Raw genomic sequence first — 27,175 nt, forward strand, 5'->3', positions numbered from 1 at the left:
CTGCAGCGGTGGAGGCGGAGCCGGGGACTGGGGGCCGCCTAACCGGTGTTTTCTCCGGAGCAGGAGGCTCAGGCCCCCGAGGGTGAATCGCCCGCGCTGCCTGCCCCCCTGCGGGCGGCCTCGGGGGTGGCGCCTGTGAGCTGTGACCGACGCTGCGGGCAACCTCCCGGGTACAAGCTGCCCACCTGCCCACCGCCTCCCAGACGGGCGCCGCCGCCCCCGCCCCCGCTTGGCCCGGCCCGGCTTCCGTCCCCGCGGGCCCGACCTCGTTCTGACGCCGCCGCTTGGCCCGGCCGGGCTTCCGTCCCCGCGGGCCCGACCTCTTCCTGACGCCGCCGCGGTCTCTTGGCCGGGCCGGGCTTCCGTCCCCGTGTCCCCGCTCGGACGGCCCGGAAAGAACGAGGAGGGCAGAAAGGCCGCCGCGCCCCCCGCTCCTCCTGAGCCCAGCCCAGCCCTGCAGGCTCGGTCCGGCCCGGCCCGGCCCCCGCGTCGTCGGTGGTCGCCTTGTTGCGTGGCCGGCGGGGGCGAGGGCCGGGCCGGGGCCGGGGGCCTCTTCCCTCTCCCGCCCCTGCCCGCCCCTCCCGGTCCTCCCTCCCCCAGGCCGCCGGAGCCGGAGACCGGGCCGGAGCTGGCGGGGATTGTCCCATTCCGCCCCCGCGGCCCCGCCCGCCCATGGCCCGCCGCTGCCTCGCGTCCTCGGCCCATGGATTTGTGACCGAGCCGGACTCGGAATAATTGCCGCCCGCCGTGCCCGGCCCGGCCTCCGGCCTCGGCCGCCGCCATGGAGGGCCCGAGCGGGTCCGAGACGCCGCCCGTGACCCTGATCATTAAGACGCCCAACCAGCGCTACGGCGACCAGACCATCCGCTGCCCGGACCAGTGGAGCGTGGGCCGCCTCAAGGCGCACCTGGCCGACGTGTACCCCGGCAAGCCCGTGAGTCGGGGCGCTACGGGCGGGGTCCGGGCGGGGGCAGGTGTCTGCTCGGGACGGCTTGGGGGCGGGCCTCGGTTTCCCCGCAAGCCGGTGAGCAGGGAGGCCAGAAGGGCTGATCCCACCCTGAGCACTCCCCCTCCGGCACCGTGGCCATCGCGGCCAGTGGGGGCTCCTCGGGGCCTCCTCTCTCAGGGCTTAAAGCCTCGGAAGCGGCTTCTTTACGGGAGTCCTCGCTTTGTGCTTGTGAGGTTTTTCCGCATAGTTGCATTTTCACGTAATTTTCTCCTTATTCACGTTAAGTGCTTCACTTATGTATCGGGCCAGGGGGCCCCGGAAGCCCCGGCTGCAGCTGACCGCGACCTGGGGGAGCTGGTGGGGTCAAGGAGCTGCCCGACATCCCTGGAACTGAGCCGGCGGAGGCCGGCTCCCGAGTCCTGACTTTGTCTCCCAGCAGTTTTGCTTCTGTCCACTTGTTGGTCTGGTTTTTAGCCTCCTTTCCTTGTTGGAGAAAAAAAAGTCGTTTTGCTTCTCTCCTGCCTTAATCTCCGCGGGAGGGGGCCGAAAAGGGCTGTGCCAGGGTCCCGCTGCCTCTGTTCACCGAACTCTTCCCACATTTCTCCGCATCTGCCCTTTTCCTCCTCCCGCAGCCACAGTGCGGCATGCCCCTGTGCCTTAGATTAATCCCTCCCCCTTTGGTGGACGCCCCTTGGTTTTTAGGGCTTCGCCACAACAGATGGAGCCAGTTCGGCTATTTGTGCAGAAACAGTGGCGATCCCCCCCCCCCATCTCACTGGAGCATCCATAGGCCCAGGAGAGAGTCCCGGCCTGAGAGACTGTGCAGATGGACTGGCTCAGGCCCGCTCCCCCACCTGCCTGGGGCTGCGCCCCCCTTACCTTTCTACCCCAGTAAGGGTTCCAGGGGCCGCCCTTCCTTTCTTTGCGTTTCGAGCCTTGTTCTACTCTTGGCTCGGCTCTTGTTTCTTCCCGATACTTGGCCGCTGTAGAACACAGATCTGGGACGGGAAGGACCACTTTTTACCGGGAGGAGACTGGGGCCCGGAGCAGTGGAGGGCTGCGCCAGGTCTCAGCGGCCAGCCGGGATCCCCGGTCCCTGGCAACCCGAGTGGCGCCGTCCCGTTCGCTCCGCCGTGCCCGCATGCCCATGGTGGCTCTCTGCAGGGAGTGCGCCGCCTGGCACCCGGGGGCCTTTTGTTTCTCCCGTCGGGATGTTGTTAAGCACCGACTCTGCCGGCTCCCGGCTCGTCAGCGATTGAGACACAGAATGGAGCTGCCCGGGCCTCGGGGAGGGTCATGGTCATGGTCACATGCGCGGTCCTTGGCCAGGTGTGGGGCCAAGTATGTGGAGACTGATTAGTGGAGAATTGATACCGAGACGACTTGGGGACCTCTCCAAGACTCTGAGCTGCGGGGCCAGGGAAGGTCCGCCGTGAGGAGGCTGAGAAGCTGTGTGAGCGACCCTGGGGACGTCCTTTAACAGGCTCGTGGCCTCCGTTTCTCATCGTAAAGTAGGAATAATTCACAGGGTTCAGGGTTGTCAGGATCAGGTGTTTCTGTGTGTAAAGCACGTGGCAAGCTTTACAAGTCCTGTAGATGTGCCCGTTGCCGTGTCGGCGCTTGGCGACCCTATTTGGGTTTTCTTGGCAGAGGGGCCTCACTGCTTCGCCATCTTCTCCATTTTACAGATAAAGGAATGAGACAAACAGGGTTAAATGACTTGTTCAGGCTCACTAGTGGGTGTCTTCCCGACTCCCAGCCTGGCACCAGTGCCAGTCATCGTTATTAGGATTGAAGGGTTCTGAGGTGCAGCTGGGGCTCGTGCTGAGACCAGGGCCCGGCGGGGATCGTGGAGCGTAACCCGGAGGCTGCTCTGGAGAGCAGCTTGGAATTATGCTCAAAATTCTGTGCTTGGTAGCTTGGCACTTGAAGGTTTATCCCCAGAACACCCTGGGGCAGAGGTACTGTCATGACCCCTGTGGCACGGTAGAAGGAGCTGAGGAGGGCCCCACATCTGGGGAGTGTCTGGGGCCTGCTCCCGGCCCGGCCCACCCTTCTGCCAGGAGTTCAGTTCTGAATTGCTATTTTCCCTCACCCGGTGCCCTGCTTAGGGGACCTAACCATTCATACTGGTGGTTCCTCCAACGTCTTGGTCTCCCAGTTCCAGGGATGACCTCTAACCTCAGGGAACACCGAGGGAAGGCCAAGATTCCACCCAGGCCTGTGGTCAGAAATCTGACTGCAATAATTTGTGCCACGTTCCTCTGGCCTAAGCCTCTTCCTGTGCCTTCTGGGCCCTCGGGCCTCCTCCTGCTGTGGCTTCTTTCCCTGTCCCAGCAGCATCTCCTCAGAGAGCCTTGGTCTTGGAGGGGGGTAAGAGGAAGTGCGAGTCTGCCTGCCTTCTGGACAGACGTGTCCACCTCGTGTCGCCGAGGCAGTCCTCACTGCCATGAGGCAAGGGCATCCTTTATTGCCCTCTGATTCTCTGCCCTTCATGGGGAGCCCCTTCCAGATTTTCTCTCCTCAGCCTTCCCCTGCACTGCCACCAGAGGATCCAGCCCATGCTGCGTTCAGAAAGTGGCCCTTCTTGAGCAAGGAATAGCCTGCTTGTCAGATCTTTGGAGAGAGGAGCCATTTATGGCCAAAGAAGAACTAGAGAGTGTTCTAAAGTACAAAGTGGCGAATTTTGATTGCATCAAATTAAAACGGTTTTGCACAAACAAAGCCAATGCAGCAAAGATTAGAAGGGAAGCAGCTAGGAAACACTTTTTACAACCGGTGTTTCTGGTAAAAACCTCAGTTCTCAAATATATAGAGAACTCAGTCAAATTTAGGACACTACAAGTCATTGCCCCAAGGATCTGAACAGATGATTGTCAGATGAAGAAATTAAAGCCTTGGAGAGTCATTTGAAAAAAAGCTTTAAATCACTTTTGATTAATGAAATGCAAATTAAGACAACTCTGAGATACCACTACACCCTTCCCAGATTGAGTAAGATGACAGGAAAAGATAATGACAAATGTTGGAGGGGATGTGGCAAAACTGGGACACTGATACATAGTTGGTGGAGTTGTGAATGGATCCAAACATTCTGGAGAGCGATTTGGAACTATGCTCAAAAGTTATCAAACTCTGCATCCCCTTTGATCTCTACTGAGCCTGTATCCCATAGAGATCTTTAAGGAGGGAAAGGGACCCACATGTGCACAAATGTTTGTGGTGGCAAGAAACTGGAAACGAGTGGATGCCCATCAATTAGAGAATGACTGAATAAGTTATGGGATATGAATGTTATGGAATATTATTGTTCTGTAAGAAACGATCAGGGGGCAGCTAGGGGGCGCAGTGGATAGAGCACCAGCCTTGAATTCAGGAGGACCCGAGTTCAAATCTGGTCTCAGACACTTAACACTTCCTAGCTGTGTGACCCTGGGCAAGTCATTTAACACCAGCCTCAGAAAAAGAAAAAAAAAAAGAAAGAAACGATCAGGATGATTTCAGAAAGGCCTGGAGAGATTTATAGGAACTGAACTGTGAGTGAAATGAGCAGAACCAGGAGGACATTGCATATGGCAACAACAAGGTCATGTGGTGATCAATTCTGGAGGCTCTTTTCAACAATGAGGTGATTCAAGCCAGTTCCAGTGGCCTCGGGATGGAGAGAGCCGTCTGCATCGAGAGAGAGGACTATGGATTGCGGCATAGAGTCTCCACCTTTTTCCCCCTTTGCTTGCTTTTTCTTTCTTGTGGTTTTTTTCCCCCTTTTGCACAACATGACAAATGTGGAAATAAGTTTAAAAGTATTGCATGTGTGTAACCTGTAGCATGTGGCTGCTGTGTTGGGGTGGGGAAGAGAGAAAAGATTTGGAACTCAAAACTTTTACAAAAATGAATGTTAGAAAGTATCTTTACATGTATTTGGAAAATAAAATTGTGTTAAGCAAAACCCCAACCAAATAAAAAATCAGGTCCCTTCCTGAGCCTCTCTCCTGCCCTGCTCTCTCCTTCAGCTCCCTTGACAACTGCTTCTATTTTCTCTTTTATCTCAGTCTCGGATGAGGAGGTGGCTTGGGTCCAGCTGGGGCTGAGGTCTCTGATAGCTGGCTGCATCAGAGAGAGGAGCCCGGCCTGACCTCGGGCCGGACCTGAAGTGATCTGGGAGGAGGAGGCTTGTGGGAGGTGGGGCGCCAGGAGTGTAGGTGGCTCCCTCAGCCCCACACCCACACCCAGTCTTTGATCTCTCTTTACTGGGCGCCACAAGCCTCCAGCTGGGCGGGCCTCACTTGGGGGGGCTGTTCTGGGCCCCGTCTGCCTCTTCTTCCCTTCCAGGGCCAGAAGCCTAGAGAAAGGCTCTGGGCTCTCGCCGCTCCCTGTGTGTCTTATCAGCTCTGTGCAGCCTGGCTTCTGACTGCATCGCTTCTCTCTCGGTTACCACTTATGTCTCAAGATTGTTCTTTTGGGTCCTTATCATCCTCGGCCTTTCTTCTGTGTCTCACTGGGTTGACCAGCCTCTCCTGGATGCTGCTTCCTCCCTGGGATTTCAGGATACTGCGCACTCTCTCTCTCTCCGTCTCTGTCTCTGTCTCTGTCTCTCTCTCTCTCTGTCTGTCTCTCTCTCTCTCTCTCTCTCTGTCTCTCTCTCTCTCTGTCTGTCTCTCTCTCTCTCTGTCTGTCTCTGTCTCTCTCTCTGTCTGTCTGTCTGTCTCTCTCTCTGTCTCTCTCTGTCTCTCTGTCTCTCTCTCTCTGTCTCTGTCTCTCTCTGTCTCTCTCTCTCTCTCTTTTCTCTCTCTGTCTCTGTCTCTCTCTCTTTCTCTCTGTCTCTCTCTCCTTTTCTCTATCTCTGAATCTGTCTCTCTCTCCTTTCTGTCTCTGTTTCCCTCTCTTCCCTTTTCTTTGTCTTTCTCTCTCTCTGTGTGTCTCTGTCTTCTTCTGCCTGTCTCTCTGCTAGCAGCAGAGAACGATGGACCTGGAGTCAGGAGGGACGGAGTTCAGCTCCAGCTTCAGAGACTGCCAGCTCTGGACCTGGGCTGGTCATTCTGCCTCTGTTTCCTCGTCTGTAGAATGGGATCGTAATAGCCCTCACTTTCCAGCATTGGGATCCGAGCTCCTCTTTGCAGAGTAAAGCTCCTTTATCGGTGTTTGCTGTTGAAAATTGTCGGATATGTCCAGACCCCCCCCGGCCTGAAGTGGTGCAGGCTCCTAGAGCTCAGGGTCCTTCCAACCCACGACCCACTCACAAACATGCCCCAGATCTCCCTGTCCTTCTGCCCAACCTCAGCAAACCCCAGAGCCCCGCCCTCTGGCTAAGGGCAGCTGAAGGTGATGAGAAAAGGGGAAGGGGAGGCAGGATGGCACAGGGAGAGGGACAACTATTCAAGAGCCCTGAATAACACCTTATGATTCACAAATGTCCTCCCCACCACCCTATTTTACAGATGGGGAAACTGAGGCAGGTTAAGTGACTTGTTTGGAGTCACCGAACTCCTAAGTATCTGATTCTGAGTTGGCAAGAAGGGGCTTCCTCTCTTCCCCATTTGGGAGCACATGGAAGAATACGGCAGGGACCCACAGTGGAGCCAGGAGGCCCTGAGTTCACATCCAGGCTCAGACACCCGACACGGTGTGACCTTGGATAAGTCACTTCCTCCTTCCGGGCCTTGGAGAGCTGTTGGGAAGGAGGCAGGCAGCTGGAGGCGAGGTGCCCTCAGTGGGGACCGGCGTTCACGCTGGTGCTGGGCGCCCTGCGGGTCTCATGTGATGGTCATGGCGGCCTCGGGACCTGGGCGCTCCCCTTCCCCCCCCTTTGGCCCTTGGGTGGGAGGGCGCAGCCTCCCAGAGTGCCCACCTTGCCCACCCAGCTGCTCTGCTCCCCGGAAAAGCGCCAGATTCCCCATTAGTCGCCAGCACCTTGTGGACAGACCTCATCCTCCTTCATCGTATCCCGGTGCTTAGCACAGGCCCTGGCTCTCCTTCGGGCTTAAGTGGCCGGCTGAAACTTAGAGGGGCGCCCGAGGGGTTTCAGGTAGGAGAGCCAAGTGATGCTGATGGAAGTGGGAGGGAGCGCAGGCCCCAGGCCGTTGTCTCCTTCTGGCCAAGGCTGGGAGTGCTGGGAAGGGAAGGACCTGGGGGAGAGCGTCTCCCCAGGGAGGGCAGCAGGGTCCCCGGAGTGCAGAGAGCCGGACAGGGCTGGGCCGAGGTCCCCTCTGCGGGGGGCACGCGGCATGCCGAGGGTAGCAGAGCTCTAGGGAGTCTAAGGGCCGACCCAGGAGAAGAGGCCGACGGCTTTAGCCATTTGCTAGGAAGAGGCCTTTGGCTGTAGTGACCTGGGGCTGCCTTGGGAGAGCCCCAGAGAGCCCCCTGCCCACGTCTGGGAGCACAAGGGTCCACTGGGAGGGTTCAGAAATGGGCATAGGGGATGCCATGGCCTGCAGGTGAACTGGGCTGGGCAAGGTCAGCGGCCTCCCTGCCTCCTCCAGAGCCAGACAGAGATCCAGACGAGTGGAGGTGGGCCTGGGCAGGGGGTTGGCCTTGTGAAGCTAAGGGCTTCGCTTTGACTGAGGGAACTGCCCCGTCAGGGGTGAAGACCAGGAAAGAAGTGAGGCAGAGGGTGGCCTCTTTTTCTCTGTTTATCTCCCTCCCTCCCCTTCTCTCCAGCCTTTGCCCTTCCCCTCCCCTCCTCCCTTCCCCCCTGTGGATCCAAAACAGAAACAGTTGCTATTGCTAACAGTCACCCTGAGCCAGTCTGGGCCCAAACTCCAGTCTGGAAACACTAAGCTGGACAGGGTGGTCCTGGGAAACCCGATAACTGGCTAAGAATGTTTGCTCAGGAGATAGGAAGGGAATCTTTTGGCTCCCTGGGGCACGCCCAGTTAATTCCAGGACTGGCCCAGGCAAGGAGAAGGGGAACCAACTCCCCCCCGGACACACTGGGCCAACTGTGGGTCCGAACCTGACCGGTCCGCTCTGTCTCCTGCTTGTGCCCCAACCTCGTGGTTTACTCTGAGAAAACATAAGATCTGGGTGTGGCGGGCCCACTCTCCTGTGGGGAAAAGGCCTCCCTTTTTATACAGGGCCATTGGGGGGGCAGCTTTTACTTCCCCTTCTCACAGAACTGCTTAAGACTCCAAGGAGCCTGGGAAGGGAGGACACTTTGGGGGCAGAACAGGTTGGTCCCATCCCCTCATCTTCATCTGAAAACTGGGAAGTGTAATAGCACTTCTCTCACAAGTTATTGTCAACAGATGTTTACAAAGCCTTGGGACCCTCCCTGCACAGTAGGCTGCTGCTGTTGTTATTTTTATTATTACTGTTGATAATATTCATCAAATGGGGTTCAGAACGTTATAAAAGCTCGTCCCACAGAACACTGCCCTGACCGCGTCTTTCTCAGTCAGTTCTTCCAAATGTGTAACTTTGCCCCGGCTGAATGTTCTGAGCCCCGCCGGGCACTTCCTGCCCACTTTTATTTCTATGGCTTTAATTATGTTGCCAGCGTTTTCTCATCAGAAAGAGAATGAGAGTGAGTGTGTTTGTGTGTATATGAGCGTGTGCACATGTATGTGTGTGTGTGTTTGTGCGTGTGTGTGTGTTTGTGCGTGTGTGTGTTTGTGTGTGTGTGTTTGTGCGTGTGTGTGTGTTTGTGCGTGTGTGTGTTTGTGCGTGTGTGTGTGTTTGTGCGTGTGTGTGTGTTTGTGTGTGTGTTTGTGTGTGTGTTTGTGTGTGTGTTTGTGCGTGTGTGTGTGTTTGTGTGCGTGTGTGTGTGTTTGTGTGTGTGTTTGTGCGTGTGTGTGTGTTTGTGTGTGTGTGTGTTTGTGCGTGTGTGTGTGTTTGTGTGTGTGTGTGTGTGTTTGTGTGTGTTTGTGTGTGTGTAGCCACTTAGGGTGTTTGGTATCTGCCAGCTTTCTAATGCTTTGAGGGTAAATGGGTTTTTACCCCGGGATGTCGCCCGCACTGGAAAGTTGTGTAATTAGGATTCTTCTCTTTGTCCCTTCTCGCAGCGTACAAAGGATCAAAGACTGGTGTACTCTGGCAGACTGCTTCCGGACCATCTGCAGTTGAAAGATGTTCTCAGAAAAGTAAGGCCTTCCCACACCGTTCGCTCAGTTTGTCGTTCACATTTCTTTTTGAGAGGGGCCGTGTTCGGAAAAGGGAGTCGGCTTCCAACGTTTAGTTTCCCACTTTCTGAGAACTTGAACTTATTCCTTAGAACACGTGGCGAGGCTCGAGGGGGCTCCCGAAGCCAGCCAAGGAGCTGTTAGAGTCATTTGCTAACTTGTCAGCAAGGTGTGCATTCGATAGCCGGTTATGAAATGAGTGTGGCCGTGGGGGGCATCAAAACTGGCCTTGACCTCAGGAGGTCTTTCTGCCTCTGCCTCTGCTGAGGAACTGGCATCGATCCAGCCAAATGACCTCCTCAGGTTTCTCCAGGGGACCGAGGAGACGTGCTGGATACAGGGAGAAATCGAAGTAGCATCTCCTTAGCCATTCCCTGAACCTTTTAGACTTTTTAACTTGGCCCTTAACAGTGCCCGGTTGACAAGCTAGAGATCGATTACTATGGGGGGGAGCCATCGGTTACTCTGGCGTTGGAGGGCCCATCTCGGGCCGAGGTTCTCCAGCAGCTCCCCTGGCCACCCACGGCCTGTAGTACTGATTCTGTGGGAAGGAATCCCTGCTCTGAAGCTGGAAGGGACGTCCAAAGCCAGTCAGCCCAGGCAACCCCCCAGCATCAGGGGAGCTGCCTCAGAGCACACAAGATCGGCCCCCAGGGCCTTCCCCTGCCTCGCGGGCAGTGCATTTCTGTGGTTCGGGATAAGCTTGGCTCCCAGATGACAGCTGCCCCAAGAGATGGCCAGACACGAGGCTCAGTCCTGGGCGAGACCTCGTGGCCCGTTGACCATGCCCTCCCCCGTCCCTCTCCCAGCTCTTGGCTCCCTGTCGTTCTCCGTGACTGTTGGCACCCCCCATTTCTGCACTTCCATCTTTCCTCCTCCTTCCTCTCGGCTGCTCCTCTTTTCTCCTCTTTTTGTGGCTTCCCTTTGTCTCTTGTTCGCTTGCTTCCCCTGGAGGTCTGCGTAGCCACACTTGCAGTATCCACAGGGTTATAGATCCTTGGGAGCCAGAAGGGGTCCTTGGGGCAGTCTAGCCCAACTCCCCCACCCCTCATTTACACTATGGAGGGGGAGGCCCTCAGGTGGGACGGGGGGGGAGCCCCCAGCCTCCGATTGCAAGGCTGGCACTCTTCCCACCTCACTCAGATTACATAAAGCAGTGGCCCGCCCTCCTCTGCATCCCGTTCTAGTGAGGGGAAAATAAGGGGAACCTGACAGATTCTCGAGTACTGCAGGAGGAATAAAAGCTTAAGGACTGGTTTCATAGCAGGCCTCCCGGGACTTCTGTCTCCCGGTGACCGACCAGAGAAAGGCCCGGGGAGCCCGTTTCCAACTGCAATCATTTGCCCTCCCTTCCTAATTGTAGTTTCCGCATAGGGCTTGCATAATTGGGGTGTGCAGACGCTCCAAAGCGACAGCTACGATGTCAGCTGATTTTTGATTTCCGATGTCGGACCCCGGAGTTCTTTTGGCCCAGTGGGTGGCGGTAGTGGAGCCGCCGTCCCGTCACTGTAGGGTCTCGGGGTGTGAGATGCTCTTCAGATGCCGAGGAGCCGCGGGCAGCAGCCCCAAGAGTGTCCCGCCCGGAGGCTGAGTGAGAGCGGCCCGCGACACCCCCTCGGCGGCTTTGGCCCCTCCCGGACGACAGGCTGCCGAGGATTACTTGGTGATCTCCGCTTTGTTTCATTTTAGCAAGATGACTATCATATGGTCCATCTAGTCTGTGCTTCTCGATCTCCTCCCAGCTCCCCCCGGTCCAGCAGCCGGAGAGGCAGCGAGGAAGCCTTGACCTCCATCAGCAGCAGTTATGTGAGTGTTGGCCCGGTGGGGATGGGGCGAGGGAGGACTGGGAAAGCAGGCCCTAAGCCCCGAAAACCCCCCAAACTCCTCCCGGCGATCTCAGGGCCACCTCCCGCCGGGGGCCTTTTCCCTTCTCCCTGGTCGGTCCGGAGTACTCGTCCCTGAAGTTCTCAGCATTTACTCCCTGTGCACTTGTCTCTGGGGCTGCCAGGGACCCTTTTGTATCCTGTCTTAATGTGGGGTGTGGGGGCTCAGCAAATGCTTACTGCCCTGTGATCCCCAGGGGAGCCTCCCGGGCTGATGTGGGAACCCCAAGGTGGAGGAGTGTGGAGGTTTTGCTTTTTAAATGCCCGAGGTGGAGTGGGAGGGAGCTCTTGTTCCAGGATGGGCATTTGATTTTCAGACAGTTCTCAAATGCTGAACTTAGTACGTGCCAGCTTGGGGAGGGGAGCCAGGGCCTGGGGTTCCCCTTTAAGCTTACCCTGCCCGTCTACACCTGGCCAGCGTGTCAGCCGGGCTCTCTGGGTTGCGGCAGTGGCCGGGATGCCCCCCGCTGCCAGGCTTCCCCGGGAAGGAGCTCTCTGGGTCGTGGCAGTGGCCGGGATGCCCCCCGCTGCCAGGCTTCCCCGGGAAGGAGCGCTCTGTCCCGAGGAGCTCGGGCTGTGGTCGCTGCGGGCTTCAGCATTGGCGCTGAGGCTGTTTCAGAGTAACTCAGAGGGTCAGGGACTCCTCCACCAAAATGACTGTGATTCAAGCCAGATTTACACAGACAGTGTGACAGAAGGAGGGGGCTTGCTCCCCGAGAGCGTCTCCCTTGGGAGGGACATTTCTGTTTGCTCCTCTGGGGCCCCCATTGCAACGAGCTCCATGAATCTTTGCCTGTCGTTATCAGCGTCCTCCGGCCTCTGGCATAGATGCACCAGCGAGAGTACCGAGGGACTGAGAAGGGGCTGCCCTGGAGTGGATCCTGTGTGTAGAGGTCCAGCAGTCCCCAGGGACCCCCACGGGGCAGCATCCGCCCAGACACGCAGGGAGAGCCCCTCCCCTCGGCCACAGGGAGCTCACCGGGCGCTCTGTCCTGCCGCTTCTTCTCTCCTCCTGCCTTCGTAGATAGGAGCCCGGTATTCTCCGGGGAGGGTCTGCCTTCCCCCTCCTCTTGCCAGAGGATGAAGGGCTGCTCTGGCTCCCTGGGGGCCCACTCCTGAGGACTTAGCTCTGCCCCGTGCACCCCCCAGGCATCTATCTTTCCTCTTGGCCAGACTTCCTCCTGTCCCTGACACCTCCGGGGCTGTGTAACCCAGCTCTGCTGGCTCCGGCCCCTAACCCTGGCAGGGACTTATCCGTCTAGAGCTTTTTTGTGCAACGTTGTGTGGGCCAGGCCCTTGACTTGCCATGCTAAGAGCCAGGAGGGTGCAACTAGGGTGGGGAAACATCAGAGCCACCCCCCCCGCTTACCTCCTGGGCTTCGATTTCTGCTCTGAAAAGTGAGGCTGTCGCTCAAGGCCCCCCCTGAGTCTGAGGACATCGGGTGACTGCAGAGCCCCAGAACCCTCGCCATCCTCCTGCTGGCAGAAGGGTGTGGATTCCCTGGGTTGGCAAGCCCCCGTGCTGAAGAGGCTGCTCTCCCACCTCCCTGACCCCCGGGTCACTTTCTCCTCTCGGTTGGTGACTTGTCTTTCTTAAGAGAGCAGATCACCTCCTCCTCCTGCCCCACCCCCCAGCCTGGTCCCAGCAGATGCAGGAAGAATCTCTTCGGGCCAGGCCCTTTATCTCCTAGATGCCCAGGCAGGTCCCACGGGGGGGGGGGGGGGAGACAGGCCCTTTATCTCCTAGATGCCCAGGCAGGTCCAACGGGGAGGGGGGGAAGTCCTCTGGTGGGCCGCTGAGGGCCCAGACTAAGACAGGCAGGATGGGCCCGGTCTGTGGTGAGCCCTCTGCCCTCCTCGCGGGCCACTACATCCCCATTCAGGCCCTTTGACAACGCTTCCTTTCACGCTTTCCCCAGCTCCGAATGCTTTCATTGGTGGAGTGTATTTTGACACCTTGTCAAAGGCCATCTTCTTCCCTTTTGGAGTTTGAACGTGGTGGGACTTCCACCCTGCAGTGGGGGGTACTCCCTCACAAGGGCTAATAGCGTGTTTCTCTTCAGGGCGCTTTCTTCCTCAAACAGAAGTGCTGCCATGTGTGGGTCCCTCGCCCTCCTCCTGTTGTTGAACAGTGAAGACAGCCCTTGTCAAGAGGGGGAAGGACCAGGCTGGGCCTTAGACCAAGGGGCCATCTCGGCCCCTGTCTTCCCCCACTCCCCTGCTGACTCCATGAGTGCTGAATGTGGGGAAGTCCTCGGAGGCTTTGGGACGACTTTGAGCTGAACCAGGGGACAGTGAAAGCCCCAATGGCCTGGTGGTCCCCACTCCTGCCAGGGCTCTCCCACCCTTGCTGCTATACCTGGCGGAAGGGGATGCCCAAAGCTCTTCGTGCCGTCTCAGTCTATGTGCTATTGGGAACATGTATAGAGAGGGGGACTCCACCCCAGCCCCGACAGACCTTCCTGCACTTGTGTGCCAGGAACTCTGGCGGGCACTGCTTGTGACCCTCCCTGCCACCTGTGGTTTGAGGTTAGACCCTCTTAGGGCACGCAGCAGCTCAGGCCCCTCCCCTGCTCATGCCCCGTCTCCCTGGCTGGGGTCCAGCCCCCGGGACAGACCTTATGGGGCTGGTAACCAAGAGCCTTTCTAAGTGAAAGTCTGCCCAGTAGGAGCCCTGCTCCTTCCCCAGCCCCAGCAGCCGCTGCAGGTCCCGTCTGAGTATATTTAGCGCTGATAGAACTGTGGGAACGGGCCGTGCTCACTCGTACTGGGAACAGAGAGATGTGATCCCTTGGATAGCAATGAAACCAACTTACCTGAAAAACTTTAAATTGTATTTTAAGAGTTCAGATAATTCGGGATCATCAACTCCATCTTCAAGTCAGGAGTCTCTGACTGCCACGGCCAGTTCTGGTTCTGAAGGCCCGAGGTACCGGAACTCGCCACAAGCACCAGCCAATCCCGAGCAGAGCCTGCAGTTCCCGTACGTGGTGCAAGGGTAAGTAGCTTGGGGGTCCAGATGCTGGAGGAGATGGGAGAGACGGTCAGAGACTGACTACATGAGCCGGGCTCATTTTTGTGAGAGTAAAATGAAAACTTTTAGTGACTTTTCATTTTTTCCAAATACATGCAAAGATTTTTCAGTATTCATCCCTGTAAGGTTTGGGGCTTCCGATGTTTCTCCCTCTCTTCCCTGCTCCTGTCCCAGAGGGTTAAACATGTGCAATTCTTCTATACGTGCTTCCATATTTGTCATGCTGCACAAGGAAAATCAGACCATAAAAGAGAGAGAGAGAGAGAGAGAGAACAAACAGACAATCAAAAGGTGAAAATGCTCTGTTGTGATCCACATTTCGTTCCCACGCTGCTTTTTCTGGGTGCAGGCGGCTCGCTCCTCACAGGCTATTGGGATTGTCCCAAATCATCTCCTCCTTGAAAAGAGCCACGTCCGTCACAGATGATGATCACTTAATCTTGTTGTTGCCGTGTATGATGATCTCCTGGTTCTGCTCGCTTCACTCAGCATCAGTTCATGTGACTCTCTTCAGGTTTCTCTGAAATCTTCCTGCTGATTGTTAGAATAACATTCATATACCACAATTTATTCAGCCATTCTCCAATGGATGGGCATCCATTCAACTTCCAGTTTCTGGCCACTACAAAGAGGGTTGCCACAAACTTTTTGGCACATACAGGTCCCTTTCCCTTCTTTAGTATTTCTTTGGGATATAAGCCTGTAATGTGCTGTCGTCTTCAGAAGCTGCTGATCACTCTCTGGGAGGAGATCTGCTGTGTCAACTCAAATCTCTCGGACAGATTCTTCTTCCTGTAGAGAACCGACTTCCCTTCCTGCAGAGAGCAGCCTCAAGTCTGGTCCAGAAACAACTCCCTTTTTCCTCCAGAGCTGCCCTCTTTATCCTCCCAGAGAATGGGCATGGGATAATGCAAGGGCTTCTGGGAAGAATTACTTCAACCATTGAACTTGCTCCTCCTAAGCATGCAAGCTCTTCCCCAGGAAAGGCCGGAACTAGAGAATTGTCAAGTACGACAGAGCACTTAGTAAGAACCTAACATAAGCCCAGTAGTAACAATGCTGGATCAAAGGGGATGCATAGTTTGATAGCCCTTTGGGCATACTTCCAGATTGCTCTCTAGAATAATTGGACCAGCTCACAACTCCACCAACGATGTATCAGTGTCCAGTTTTCCCACATCCCCTCCAGCATTCATCATGATCTTTCCCTGTCATCTTAGCCAGTCTGAGAGGTACAAAGTGGAACCTCAGAGTACCATTTTCATTTCTCTAATCAATAGTGATTTTAGAACATAAAATGAGATGCTTTTAAAGTGCTTTTATATCTCAAAGAAGGAAGGAAACGGGCATTTATGCAACACCTTCTGTGTGCCAGGCACTATGCTAAGTGATTTACAACTGTCTCATTTGATCCTTAAAAGCACTTTTTCGTTTTAGAAGGTTAGTAAATGCTATGCGGAGAACCTCAAGTCTGGTAGTTCCATTGACCAAGGCAGAGCCACGACTCTTCAGAGAGAGCAGCTTACGTGACTGTGTCCAAGGTCCCATAGGCGTGCCATAGGCAAGACTTGAATCCAGGACATGTGAATGTCCTGCTGCCCGCTCTTGCACCATCCCACTTTTCATGTAATAGGTGAATTAGTTTCCCCATGCTCACCTGTGCCCACTTGGGAAGGCAAGGACAGATAGCAGCGGTTTGTGGGCAATTAATCAAGGGCCTAAATCGTGATGCTCAGAGAATGATTTTGTGGTAAAACCCCCAGGACAAGGTGGATGACAGAAACCGTGTCCGCCCCTCAGCCTGTCTGGTATTTGGGTCATGAGGAAGTTTCCCAAAAGTCCATTGTTGCTTCCTGTACCAAGATGAGCAGCCCAGCAGAAAAGCCCTGCCGGCCAGCCAGAGGCTCGCTCTCAAGCCGCCACTTCAGGCATCCGTGGTGGGGGATGGGTGGGAACTAGGAGTCCGGCTCGGGTTTGTCATTCCTCTTTAAAATGAATGAAGCAGGAGCAGCGGCCCTTGACAACAACCATTTCAAGAAAAAAAAAAGTCTAGCCCGAGTCAGAAACCTGGAAGGTTCATGGAGGCACAAGCACCGGAAGATGAGGCTGGCTTGCAGGCCGGGCAGTGTCTGTGCTGGGGCAAGGAGCTGCTGAGAGCGGTCAAACGGAGAGCGAGGAGAAAGGCGTTGTGCCCGGCCACTCACGGAGCCACCCCCAGGCGGGACGGCTCCCTAGGTCTTTCCTGCTCCTCCGCCTCCTGATGGTTACCATCTCTTCCTGGCTTGGACACAGCTGTTAGCTTGCTTGTTTCCTCTTGAGAACAGGAACTGGAGGATTCACTTGCCTTTCTGGATATTCCTTAATAAGTTCTGGTTGACTGACTTGATCATAAGAAGAACTGCTGGGCTTATTCCAGCTTTCCAGGATCATTTTTACTGATTCACAAGTCTGCCAACAATGCACCAGTGTGCCAGCCCCTCCCCCTTTCTGGAAGAGGAAAGATCTCTATGTCCTGAAATGACGGTGGTGGTCAGCAGTGAGTCCTTTCTTTCCACTCGTGTTGGTGGTCACTCAGACAGACTTGGGAGCGTTTTGTGTTGTGCTGTGCCGAATGTTGGGGGACTACAGATCTACGTTTTGAGACGAGTGAAAATAATCGAGAAGAATAAGTTCAGGATCAGAGCTCCCACAGGCTAAAAGTCTCAGACCTGTTTCCCCCTCTCTTTTCTATTTCAGAAATGTTGGGAATCAGTTTCCTGGGCAAGCCCTTCCAGCTGGATTCCCTGTCTACCCCGCTTTCAGCCCCCTCCAGATGATCTGGTGGCAGCAGATGTACGCCCGTCAGTATTACATGCAGTAGTAAGTCTTTTCCACTTCATCATTTCAGTTGCCATTGCACGGTTTGCTCTAAGGGTCTCCGCAGATGCAGGCTGGCCTTGCCCTTGGTCGCGTCCGTGATGTCGCCCGGTCAGACACCGGCTGTCGGTGCTCCGGCTCACACTCCAGATCCCGTAAGTGTTGTGTCGGCCAGGGCTTCCCGCTCCACGAACGGGCCCCCCTGTGGCGAGTGCTGCTCCCAGGAGGGATGTGTGGAGGATGTGGAGGTGGGAGCTTGGGACTCTGCAGGACGCTGGGTGGAATGGGCAGGAGTCCCATCGGTAAAAGGCCGAGGCTCACAGCTCGGGGAGGATAGCACAAGGAGGCCCTTGCTTGTTGTTTCAGTCACGTCTGCCTCTTTAGGGCACAGATGCTGGAGGGCTTGGCCATTTCCTTTTACAGATAGGGAACTGAGGACAAATGGGGTTAAGTAACTTGCCCAAGGTCACCCAGTCAGTGTCTGAGGCTGGATTTGAACTCATGACAGTGAGCCTTCCTCACTCCATGCCCAGTGCCCGAGGCCCTTGGGGCTCCTGACACCGGGCATGCTGGGGGACCGCTGGGAGTCTCCCTATCTCTTGGTTCAGTAGGAGATGAGTGACTTGAGGGCTGGGGACACTGTTTTTTTTTGTTTTTGTCCCTGGTGCCAGACACATGGCACATGGTCTTGTGTTCAGCCGTGTTGACTTCTTTGATGTGTGGGAACTTACTAAGCCCCATGGGCTACTGCCTGGGGCACCCAAAGTGAAGTGACGAGCCTAAGGTGACAAAGCCAGAGGTGAGGCCGGAGCCCTGCTCTCCCTCAACCCAGGCCTGGCTTTCTCTCCGGGATGTCACAGATTCCTCTTACTGTGTATAATGTAGGTGCTTAATAAATGCTTCATTGAATTGGGTTGTGGTTATTTGTGTTTGCTTCTTTGTTTTTAGTTTGGTTCTTTAGCCTTAACCCAGCTTTGGAGGCATCATGGGGAAACATGGCAACACCTTGGGGGCATAATCTCTCTGCTCCCTCCAACCTCAGGCTTTCGGAAGGAGAGGGGCATTTTGAACTCAGTTCCCACATAGCCTCAGTCCCCTCCTTCCCTTTGGTCCAGGGACTCCAGCTTTGAGCTTGGGCCTTCCGTGTTGCTGGTTGCCACATCTGGACATCGAATCCGGGCTACCGCTCTGGGCTGAGGCCATCCCAACTCTACACTTAGAACTGAAAAGGAGTAACCGACCAAGGAGTTCTTCGGGGCCTGGGGGGGGTGTCCCCGCCTCTCAGAGGAGAAAAGTGTCCTGGGTAGAAAATCTTTCACAAGTCCATCCATCTGTGGTCTGAGCACAATTGTCAAGTGGCCCGTTCTAGGAAGAAAATTCTGGAGGAAAACCCCCAGGCAGAGAATCTCTCCCAAGATGCCTCTTAATGCAAAGGGCCCAGTTTTATTTTAGAAGAAACTCATAGCTAACAGAGATTATTCTGGACCTGTTGCTTAAGGAGCGATCCAGTACGTTTCCCCTCTTCCCTGCGGGTTTTCTGGAGTCTTAAAAGGTGGAGGTGATCTTGTCTGCCACAAACTCCTACCATTTGTGTTTCTCCCATTTTAAAGGCGCCCTAGTTTCATTTAATTTAAGAGTCAGATTAGCTTTTACAAGTGTTCACTTCAAAGGTTTTAACTGGAACAAACATAAGCAATCCCTAAAAGGTCCCTTTGTACTACCTCGGTCTCCATGAGCCAGGAAGGGAGGGGGGAGTAGATTCACAGCCTAGTTCAGTTCCTGCGTAGCCTCAGTCCTACCACATTTCAAGTCCGAAGCTAACCCCTTGGCTCTGGCCAAAGTCCCCGACTTCTGGGCCCTCCCTGCATCCTCGTTGCCATCTCCTGCCTAGGATCCTGAACTCCCAGGTCGCCGTGGCTCAAGCTCCTGGGCTGCTGGAAAGAACATGCATTTTATAGCTCTTAAAATAGGCAGAGTGCCTAGGAGAGTGGGATTTATAGCCCGGAGAGGCCTTTGCCGTCCCCCGCTGGCCGGCTTCTCGAACATGGCCCTACCCGACGGCCTTGATTTTCCTAGCTCCTGATTCTGGACTCCATGACGGCTTTCTGTTGCCTTCTCTTCCCCGGCTGGCCAGTAGTCTCCAAGGCCAAGTCCTTGCCATTTGTCCTCTCAGAGAGAGATGGAGGAGGATTTATCACCGAGGAGGATACAGACAGAAGAGGCTCCTTGCTGCTTTCTTGGCGCTCTTGGAGGAAAAACGGAAGAAAAAACAGAGTGGGAGGGGCTTGACCATTTTTGGGTCGCTTGACCTGGACTGAGACACGGATTCCCTCCCTGACTCCTCTGTCTGCTTAGCCACCAAGCCGTGTAATTCTTGTCTCCCACCGGCCCGGTCCTTTCCACCTGAGTCCCGTGCTCACTTTACCAGACTCTTTCTCTGGCTCCACCTGTGTTCCTTCTCTCTGAGGTGGAGCGGCCCCAGCTCTGCCAAGATCCTAGAAGCAGAATTCGAATCCAGCACCAGCTGAGTCAGAGGCAGGCTCTGTCCGCTTCAGCAGGGGGCCTGAGGCTAGAGTGGGCTTAAAAGGCCTTTCAGAGCTCTTTTTGGCAAAGGCACCAAATTGATTTTGCCCTTTCCTTCTCCTGCTCATTTTACAGATGAAGAAACTGAGGCAAGCAGGGGGAGTGACTATCCCAGAGTCACTCCGCTGCCCCTGCCCCTGACATGTCTGCAAGGCTCCCGCTTAGATTTTCGTCTGGTCTTACCCTCCCCCCCCACCACTACATGCTCTGGGCCCCGCAGTCTCAGTCGGCTCACCCTGCTGCCCAAAGCCCACAGCAATTCTCCCAGAGACGGCCCCACGAAGGCCCCTGGGGTCTCCCTAGCCAGGCCAGGCTCCACACGGGCACTTGGGGGTCACAAGAGCCCCGATGGATCATTTCACCTCCTGCGGCCTGGAGACGAGGACGCGGCCTAAAGCTGGGGCGCCCTTTCTCCCCAGAGCCGCCCAGACTCGGTCCCCCCGAGTGGCTCCATCGTTCCAGCGTCGTCCTCTGGGGCCCAGAAGGCCCTTGTGCATCTTCTGCACGATCTCCTTCACTTAGCTGGAGACAGCTGAGTCTTAATGTTCCCAAATTACGTGACCAGTAAGCGGGCAGAAGAGTCGCTTTTTTACTTTTTTTACAAATGTCTTCAACCCCAAACATCTCACAAGAAGAGATTCTGTACCAGCTGCAGTTACAGCTGGGCCTGGAAGAGAAGGCGATAGGACTTCCCCCTACTAGGTAGAACCTTCCGAGAGCTCCATCGCCTAGGACTCCCTCCGGTGTCCTGGCCTTTCAGCCAGCCGCCGGCCCACAGACCTGGCACTCGCACACCCGCTCAGACCCCCGATGGAGCCAGCTGCACAGTGTGGGGGGCATGGAGTCCTCAGAACTGACCAGGGCCAAACTGCTGCTCGATAGAGCTGTGACCGGGTCACTCAGAGCGGGGGAGACCAAGGCCATTTGCAGGCCGGGCCACCTCGGCAGCAAAGGTGGTTGTACCTGGCATTCGGCGTTACCTTGGCAGGGCCAGACCAAATGATGCCCGCGGTCGGACGTGCCACCGCCCTGCAGTACAGGGACCCCATGGCTGAACGCCTCACCTCCAGTGGGAAGGCTCCAAGACTACCCAGCAGCCTGTCGCCTGGTGGTTTGTCTATGGGAGAGGTGTGACAGAAGAGATTCACAGGAAGTCATCCAGGCAGCAGACACTTATTAAGTGCCTGCTGTATGCCACGTACTGTGCTAAAGAGGCAAAGCATGGCAGCACCAGGGTCCCCGGCTTTCAAAGGAGTAACTGCAGGAACAAAATCTACAGGAGAAGGCCGAAGGAGGCAAGGGAGATGGGGGAGGACTTCCTGGAGAAGGCCAGCATAACACTAAATAGTCCCACAGGCAGAGAAACTGAGGGAGGAGCCTCAGAACACCACCCCCATCTTTTCTAACAAGTTCTCGTCCCCATCATCCTCTTTACCAGGCTCACCAGCCTCTAAAGGCTCTTTCACAACTCAAAGCCCTTCCGGTGCCTCCATCTTAATACTCCTCACTCAGTCTCCCCCTCCTGGCTCAATGCTCCTGTACCTTTTGTCCTTTTGGAGCCCAGCCTCCATTTCCTCTCCTCCTCCTCAGGATCTTTTGCTCCCAATTGCTCCCAACTATTCTCCTTTTTATATTATTTTATTTATTTATTTATTTATTTATTTATTTATTTATTTATTTATTTATTTATTTTCCAAATTATCCCTCCCCCCGATGGCAGGTAATCCCATACATTTTACATGTGTTACAGTATAACCTAGATACAATATATGTGTGTAAATCCAGTTTTCTTGTTGCACATTAAGTATTAGCTTCCGAAGGTGTAAGTAACCTGGGCAGACAGATATTAGTGCTAACAGTTTACATTCACTTCCCAGTGTTCCTTCTCTGGGTGTAGTTATTTCTGTCCATCATTGATCAACTGGAAGTGAGTTGGATCTTCTTTATGTTGAAGATTTCCACTTCCATCAGAATACATCCTCATACAGTATTGAAGTGTACAGTGATCTTCTGGTTCTGTTCATTTCACTCAGTTACATCTTGATGTAAGTCTCTCCAAGCCTCTCTGTATTCCTCCTGCTGGTCATTTCTTGCAGAGCAATAATATTCCATAACCTTCATATACCATAATTTACCCAACCATTCTCCAATTGATGGACATCCATTCATCTTCCAGTTTCTAGCCACTACGAAAAGGGCTGCCACAAACATTTTGGCACATACAGGTCCCTTTCCGCTCTTTAGTATTTCTTTGGGATATAAGCCCAGTAGAAATACTGCTGGGTCAAAGGGTATGCACAGTTTGACAACTTTTTGGGCATAGTTCCAAATTGCTCTCCAGCATGGCCGGATTCTTTCACAACTCCACCAACAATGTATCAGTGTCGAACTATTCTCCTTTTTAAAATTAAAGTTTTTTTCTTTCAGTTGGCAAAAATGATTCCCCTCCCCCCCAATTAAAACCATTGTTTCCTTCATTACCAAGCCTAATGACCTTTTCTCCATCATTCTTGTCCCCTTGACCTCCTTTTGGCCTTTGACCCTGTCCCAGTCGGCTCCTGGACACTTCTCCCTGGCTTTTTGGGATACTTCTCTGATTCTTCCTCTGACTGGGTCTTCATCTGGGTCGTTCCTCACCCAGGGTGGCTCAGGCTGCTTCCTACCTCCTTTCACTGATGATCTCCATTGCTTCCCTCTTTCCCGAGTTCCCTTTGGGCCTCTTGGATGTCCAGGAGACCTCAGACGCGGCAAAGCAGAACTCCCCAGTTCCTCTGGAGCTGCCGTTCCTGTCGAGTGCAGCCCCCCAGTCTCCCACTCCTCTTCATTCACCCTCGCTTCTCTGTCTGTGGCCCCTCGTGTAGCTCATACTCCCTGCCACTCAGGCCCCCCATCTCGTGCTTTCAGACTCTGGGCGGGCCCCCTGCCTCAGGTCCCTCTTCTCCGATCTCCGAGTGATTGTTCCCCCCTCACACTGTAAGTGGCCCCCAGCACTTCGAATACAAGAGCCTCAGGCATCTGAAGTCCCCCGGCGCCCTCCTCCCTCTCCAGTTTTCTTAGACTTTGTTCCCTTGCACACTCTCCTACCCACCAACAGTCAGTAATCCTTTATGAGGCTCCTACTGTGTGCACACAAGGCGCTCACAGTCAAATGGAGTAGCCTCATACAAAAGGGAACAAAAAAGAGAGGTGGGAAGAAGACGGCTCAGGAAGGTTCATTGTGAGGTCAGAGGTGAAGATGACTCCTGACGTGGAGATGGGGGAGAAGAGGCTGAGGGGAGCATGGACAGATGTGAGCCTGGGGGCTGATGTTCGAGAGCTGAAGCCCTCTTGGAGGGGGGGAGAAGCCCAGGAGTATTTGAGAGGTGCTTTTCCTCCCACTCCTCCCACCTGGGAACACCTGGTTCTGTCACCTGCCTCTTAGCTGTCCTTGGCTTCCTTCAAGATCCAGCTCTAATCCCAGTCCTCCCACTGTACTTACCTGGATGTAGTATTTGGTGTGTGGTGTTCTTTACGGGCCATCCCCCCTGGAGGAGTAGGAGCTGCAAGACAAACACACAGACACAGACACACGTGTATTCCTCTCCTTGTCTTATCAGCCCTGAGCATTTTGGCTTTCACTCTCATTACTCAATTGAAACTCCTCCCACTTCTTCCCAGAGAAGCCAGCCATCATAATAAAAGAATTTTGTAAAAGAAAAGAAAAAATTTAAGCAGAAATAACCAACATGGCAAAAAATCCAGCGGGCGCCATGTCTTTCTCTCATGGCCAATCAACTCGGCCCAGACACAAGGGAAGGTGTTCCTCAAGCCTCTTTTTGAGACTGGGCCCAAGTGATTGTAATTTCACACTTTTGTTGTTGGAGCCTCTTTTTCATATGGTTATTAATTATTTACAGTTCTTTTGAGTACTCTTTGTTCTTATCCTATATCTACTTCTTTATTGAAGAATGGCTTTCTGTTGTCTACCTTGTATATCAAACTCTTAGAGAAATTTGATTTAAGGTTTATTTTCTCTTTCTCACTTATTTGCCTTCTTTTTATAGCTCTTTTAGTTTTGATCACGCAAAAGCTTTGGGATTTGATTGTAACCAGAAAGAATTATTTTATCTTTTGTAATCATCTGTGTCATTTATGTGGTTAAGAATTCACCCACTATCCATAACTGTGGAAGACCGATGATTCCTTTATTTTTCTCATTTGTTATGTGGTTTTTAATAATCAGGTCATGTATCCATTTTGAATTTTTGGAGGTGTGTGATATAGTATTAATATAAATCTAGTTTCTGCCTGGTAGCTTTCTACTTTTTCCAGCAATACTTTACTAGGCTATTTGTTTTCAGGTTTATCAGACTGGGTTATTTTTGATTCTTCCTTGTCTAATATATTTTTTTCCTTTTTTAAATTTACTTTTCTGCTTTTAAACTAGCACCAGATAGTTTTGATGATGTATAACTTACTTCGAGGTCTGGAAGTTCTATCCTTCCTCTTTGTTTTTTTAAATGCTTTTCTCATTATTGTATAGAGTTTGTAAAGGGTCCCTTTGGTAGTTTGATTTAGTAACGCTAAATATATAAATTAGTTTTGGTAGTATCGTCGCCGTCATTACTTCTTCATTTATGTCGTTCGTTTCTTTAAGGAGCATTTAGTAATTGTGTCCACCCTAGTGTCTAGTGGGGACACTTTGGGTGGGTGTTCACAGCGATCTCATAATTGCCCAATCTGGTGGCTTCCTCTGTCCTTGTTCTCCTTGGGTGCTCTGAGTTTCCTCTGCTCCTTCTTCGGCAACTTTAGTGACTTACCCTCCATATCCTCCTTTCCCAGCTCGGTGCTCGATCATCAGTCCTTCCTAATACATTGCTCTGCCCTCCCAGGCCACAATTCTTGTGTAATGTCGAACTCCTGATTCTGGGACTCCAGAGCCAAGACCCTCTGTAATTTGGGGTTGGGGGTCCCGTGCTTCCTGCTCTCCCCTGGGTCACTTCTGCAGCTAGCTCTCTGGCTCCAGAAGGTTTCCCTTCCAATTCCTCTGCCTGGAAGTCTGTCCTTAAACCCAGCTCAGTTGTTCTTTCTTCTGGGAAGTCTTCATTGATGGCCTCTGAAGGCCCTCTTCCCTCCTCCCCCAATGAGTTTGAGCCTTCTCTTGTCCTTTATAGAACTTCTCTTACATTTGTAGCCAAGTGCTCACCATTATAATGTAAATTCAGTGAAAGCAATAACTATCCAAATTGTGGCTCTCGCCCAGTGCCCTGTAACTGAGAAGGACTTAACCTGGAATCGGATTGAACTTCTTGGATTCACCGCTGTTGCCAGTGGAATTTACTGGGTGGGGGTCAAAATTTTCTTCTCGCTCTCACTGCTTTTCACTTATTTTCACTGTTGACAACAATTATTATTCACAGGTTGCTTCCCTGTGAAACTGTATAGGCCCTTTGGGTGAAGAAAGAACAACCAAAACATTGTGACTTTTCTTTTTAATTATCTTCCCTTTGATTATTTCAGTCAAGCTGCTGTTTCAGCCCAGGCAACGTCCAATACTGACCCATCCCGACCTACTGCTGCCCAGGCTCCCAATCTGGCCCATGTCCCTGTTCATGAACCCCAGCCCGCTCCAAATGCAAGGGCCCAGGAAAACCGAGCCTTGAATCCGAATGTGCAGATGAATGCGCAGGGAGGTCCTGTGATCAACGAAGAAGACCTGAATCGAGACTGGCTAGACTGGATGTACACGTTTTCTAGAGCTGCTATCCTCCTTAGTATTGTGTACTTCTACTCTTCCTTCAGCCGCTTTGTCATGGTGATGGGAGCCATGCTGCTGGTCTACCTGTGAGTAGAAATCACCTGTCCAGCTCTGCCACGGGCTTACCCGAGTGGCAGGAACTTTTATCTGACGGGGCCCATTGCGTCTGAGCTGCCGGGCGCTCTTGGTTCTGAGCTCCAGGTGAAGTCTGCCCTTTGCAAACGGCTCTTTCAGTGAGAAGCCCCTCAGGGAGAGCTTGAGTCTCAGTGGGCAAGCTGACCCCTCGGTGGTTTCTGGAGTTCCTCGGCCTGTGAGCACAACGAATGGGCTTCCCAAAGAGCCCGTCTTAGTTGAGAGTAGGGATGGGCCCTCGGAGCACAGCTAGTTTCTACCTGAGGTGGGGAAGGGGAGGGGGGTGTTCCGTGGCCTGCCGTGGGGAGCCGTAGCACCGATCCTAGACCCCCCGGGTGATCTCACTCACTGTTAAGTGGTACAGCCATTCTGATTTCTGATTCTTTTTTTCCTTATGTTGCCGAATAGACACCAGGCCGGATGGCTTCCCTTTAGACAAGAAGGAGGGCAGCTACAGGCCCCCAATAATGCCGGTGTGAACCACGATGGGCAGGATGGGAATAATCCAGACCTTGAAGAAATGGTACGTTGGCCCAGAGGCTTGTTAACAAGGTCCCTCCCCCTTCTACTTTGCGCCTGGAGTAACCACAGGATAGAAGATCAGGAGCTTCAGAAAGGGCAGCTTGGTTTCCTCCTCCTGATTCATGATCCAAAGTTAGACTAGCCCGGCAGGTTGTGCGCGTGGTGAGAGTGGATGTCCCACCTGGCTGGGTTCCTCCCTGTCTGAGTCCCGAGCGGGGACTCTTCTTGGCTTCTCTCTGGAAGGCCGGGGGGTGCAGCCTCCCAGGTCATGCTTGTCGCTCTTACTCCCCAGGGCAAGTCCCTCACCAATGTGGTTTTTGTTTGGTTTGAAAGGAGCATCTGATGGATGATGGGCTTGGTGAGGAGAGTGAAGAGGATGCCGGGGAGGATGCCAGTGGTGGGCCTCAGCCCGGGCTCATGGCTTCGGCCTGGTCCTTTATCACCACCTTCTTTACTTCACTCATCCCGGAAGGGCCTCCCCAGGTTGCCAATTAGACCTGACCACCTGTGCCAGCCGAGAAAGAACTGTCCTGAGAAGTGGGTTTGACTGGAGGGAAGCGTTTTAAATAACAGTGCAATTTCGAAAAAATTTATAACTTTCTTTTGATCATGTTGTAAAAAGGTGTTTTTTTTTCAGCTTCTCATGCACATGAATTTTTTCAGCACAAGTGAGCTACGAAATGTGTGCTTTTTTAAACATCCCTTAAGGAGGAGCACAGTGTGATAATAATGTTGGTCTTCCATGTTTTATTCATTTCAATTATGGATATTATAGCAAGAAGAAATTGTTGTTAGTGCATATTATTCCTTTAAAGAGCTGTTTAAAGTATCAACGTCTACACTAGGAGCCGATGGCCCTTGAGCAATGTGAAATTTGAATGAATAAATACGCCTATTTTCTGTGAATACCCTAAAAGTTCAAAAGATGATTTTTATATTTCTAGTTTTTCCAAAGAATGCCCGTCACACAAAATGAGCTAGAGCAGTATCTTTTCTTCTGCAACACAGCAATAAGTCCTCTTACTGCTTCTTGAAAGCTTAAAATTTTTTAAACAAGTTTTCTGATGCCAGAAGCGATAATGGAGATTTTCTTTTGTAGAATATACCCAGTTAATTGGAACTAATCCTTTTAAAACCAGTAAACAAGCAGCTCTTCAAGGGAATTAACAGTGATGTTTGATTCATTACAAATGTTTGATATATACAGTACTTTTTATAAAATGAGATGTACTGGAAATCAATCCCTGTAATTAGTTTTTTTAATAAAAGGTCAATTATAGTAAACTGTTTGTGGAATATTTATTTAATCATCTTCACTAGCTTGCCATTATACTTCAGCCCTTATGTTAATCGGCATAACGG

At 53.2% G+C, this 27,175-nt stretch overlaps 1 protein-coding gene across 1 annotated transcript; it reads left to right on the forward strand.

The window, feature by feature from the left end:
- HERPUD2 (HERPUD family member 2) lies at nt 1-27,097 on the forward strand. Its single transcript, XM_074284543.1, has 8 exons — nt 1-934; nt 8,950-9,027; nt 10,756-10,872; nt 13,793-13,947; nt 16,720-16,842; nt 24,922-25,245; nt 25,700-25,814; nt 26,147-27,097. The coding sequence occupies exons 1-8, from the start codon at nt 782-784 to the stop codon at nt 26,306-26,308; spliced, it is 1,227 nt and encodes a 408-aa protein (XP_074140644.1). The 5' UTR covers nt 1-781; the 3' UTR covers nt 26,309-27,097.
- The last annotated feature ends 78 nt before the right edge of the window (nt 27,098-27,175 follow it).

Source organism: Sminthopsis crassicaudata, chromosome 1 (genome assembly GCF_048593235.1).
Source record: "Sminthopsis crassicaudata isolate SCR6 chromosome 1, ASM4859323v1, whole genome shotgun sequence".
Classification (NCBI taxonomy): domain Eukaryota; kingdom Metazoa; phylum Chordata; class Mammalia; order Dasyuromorphia; family Dasyuridae; genus Sminthopsis; species Sminthopsis crassicaudata.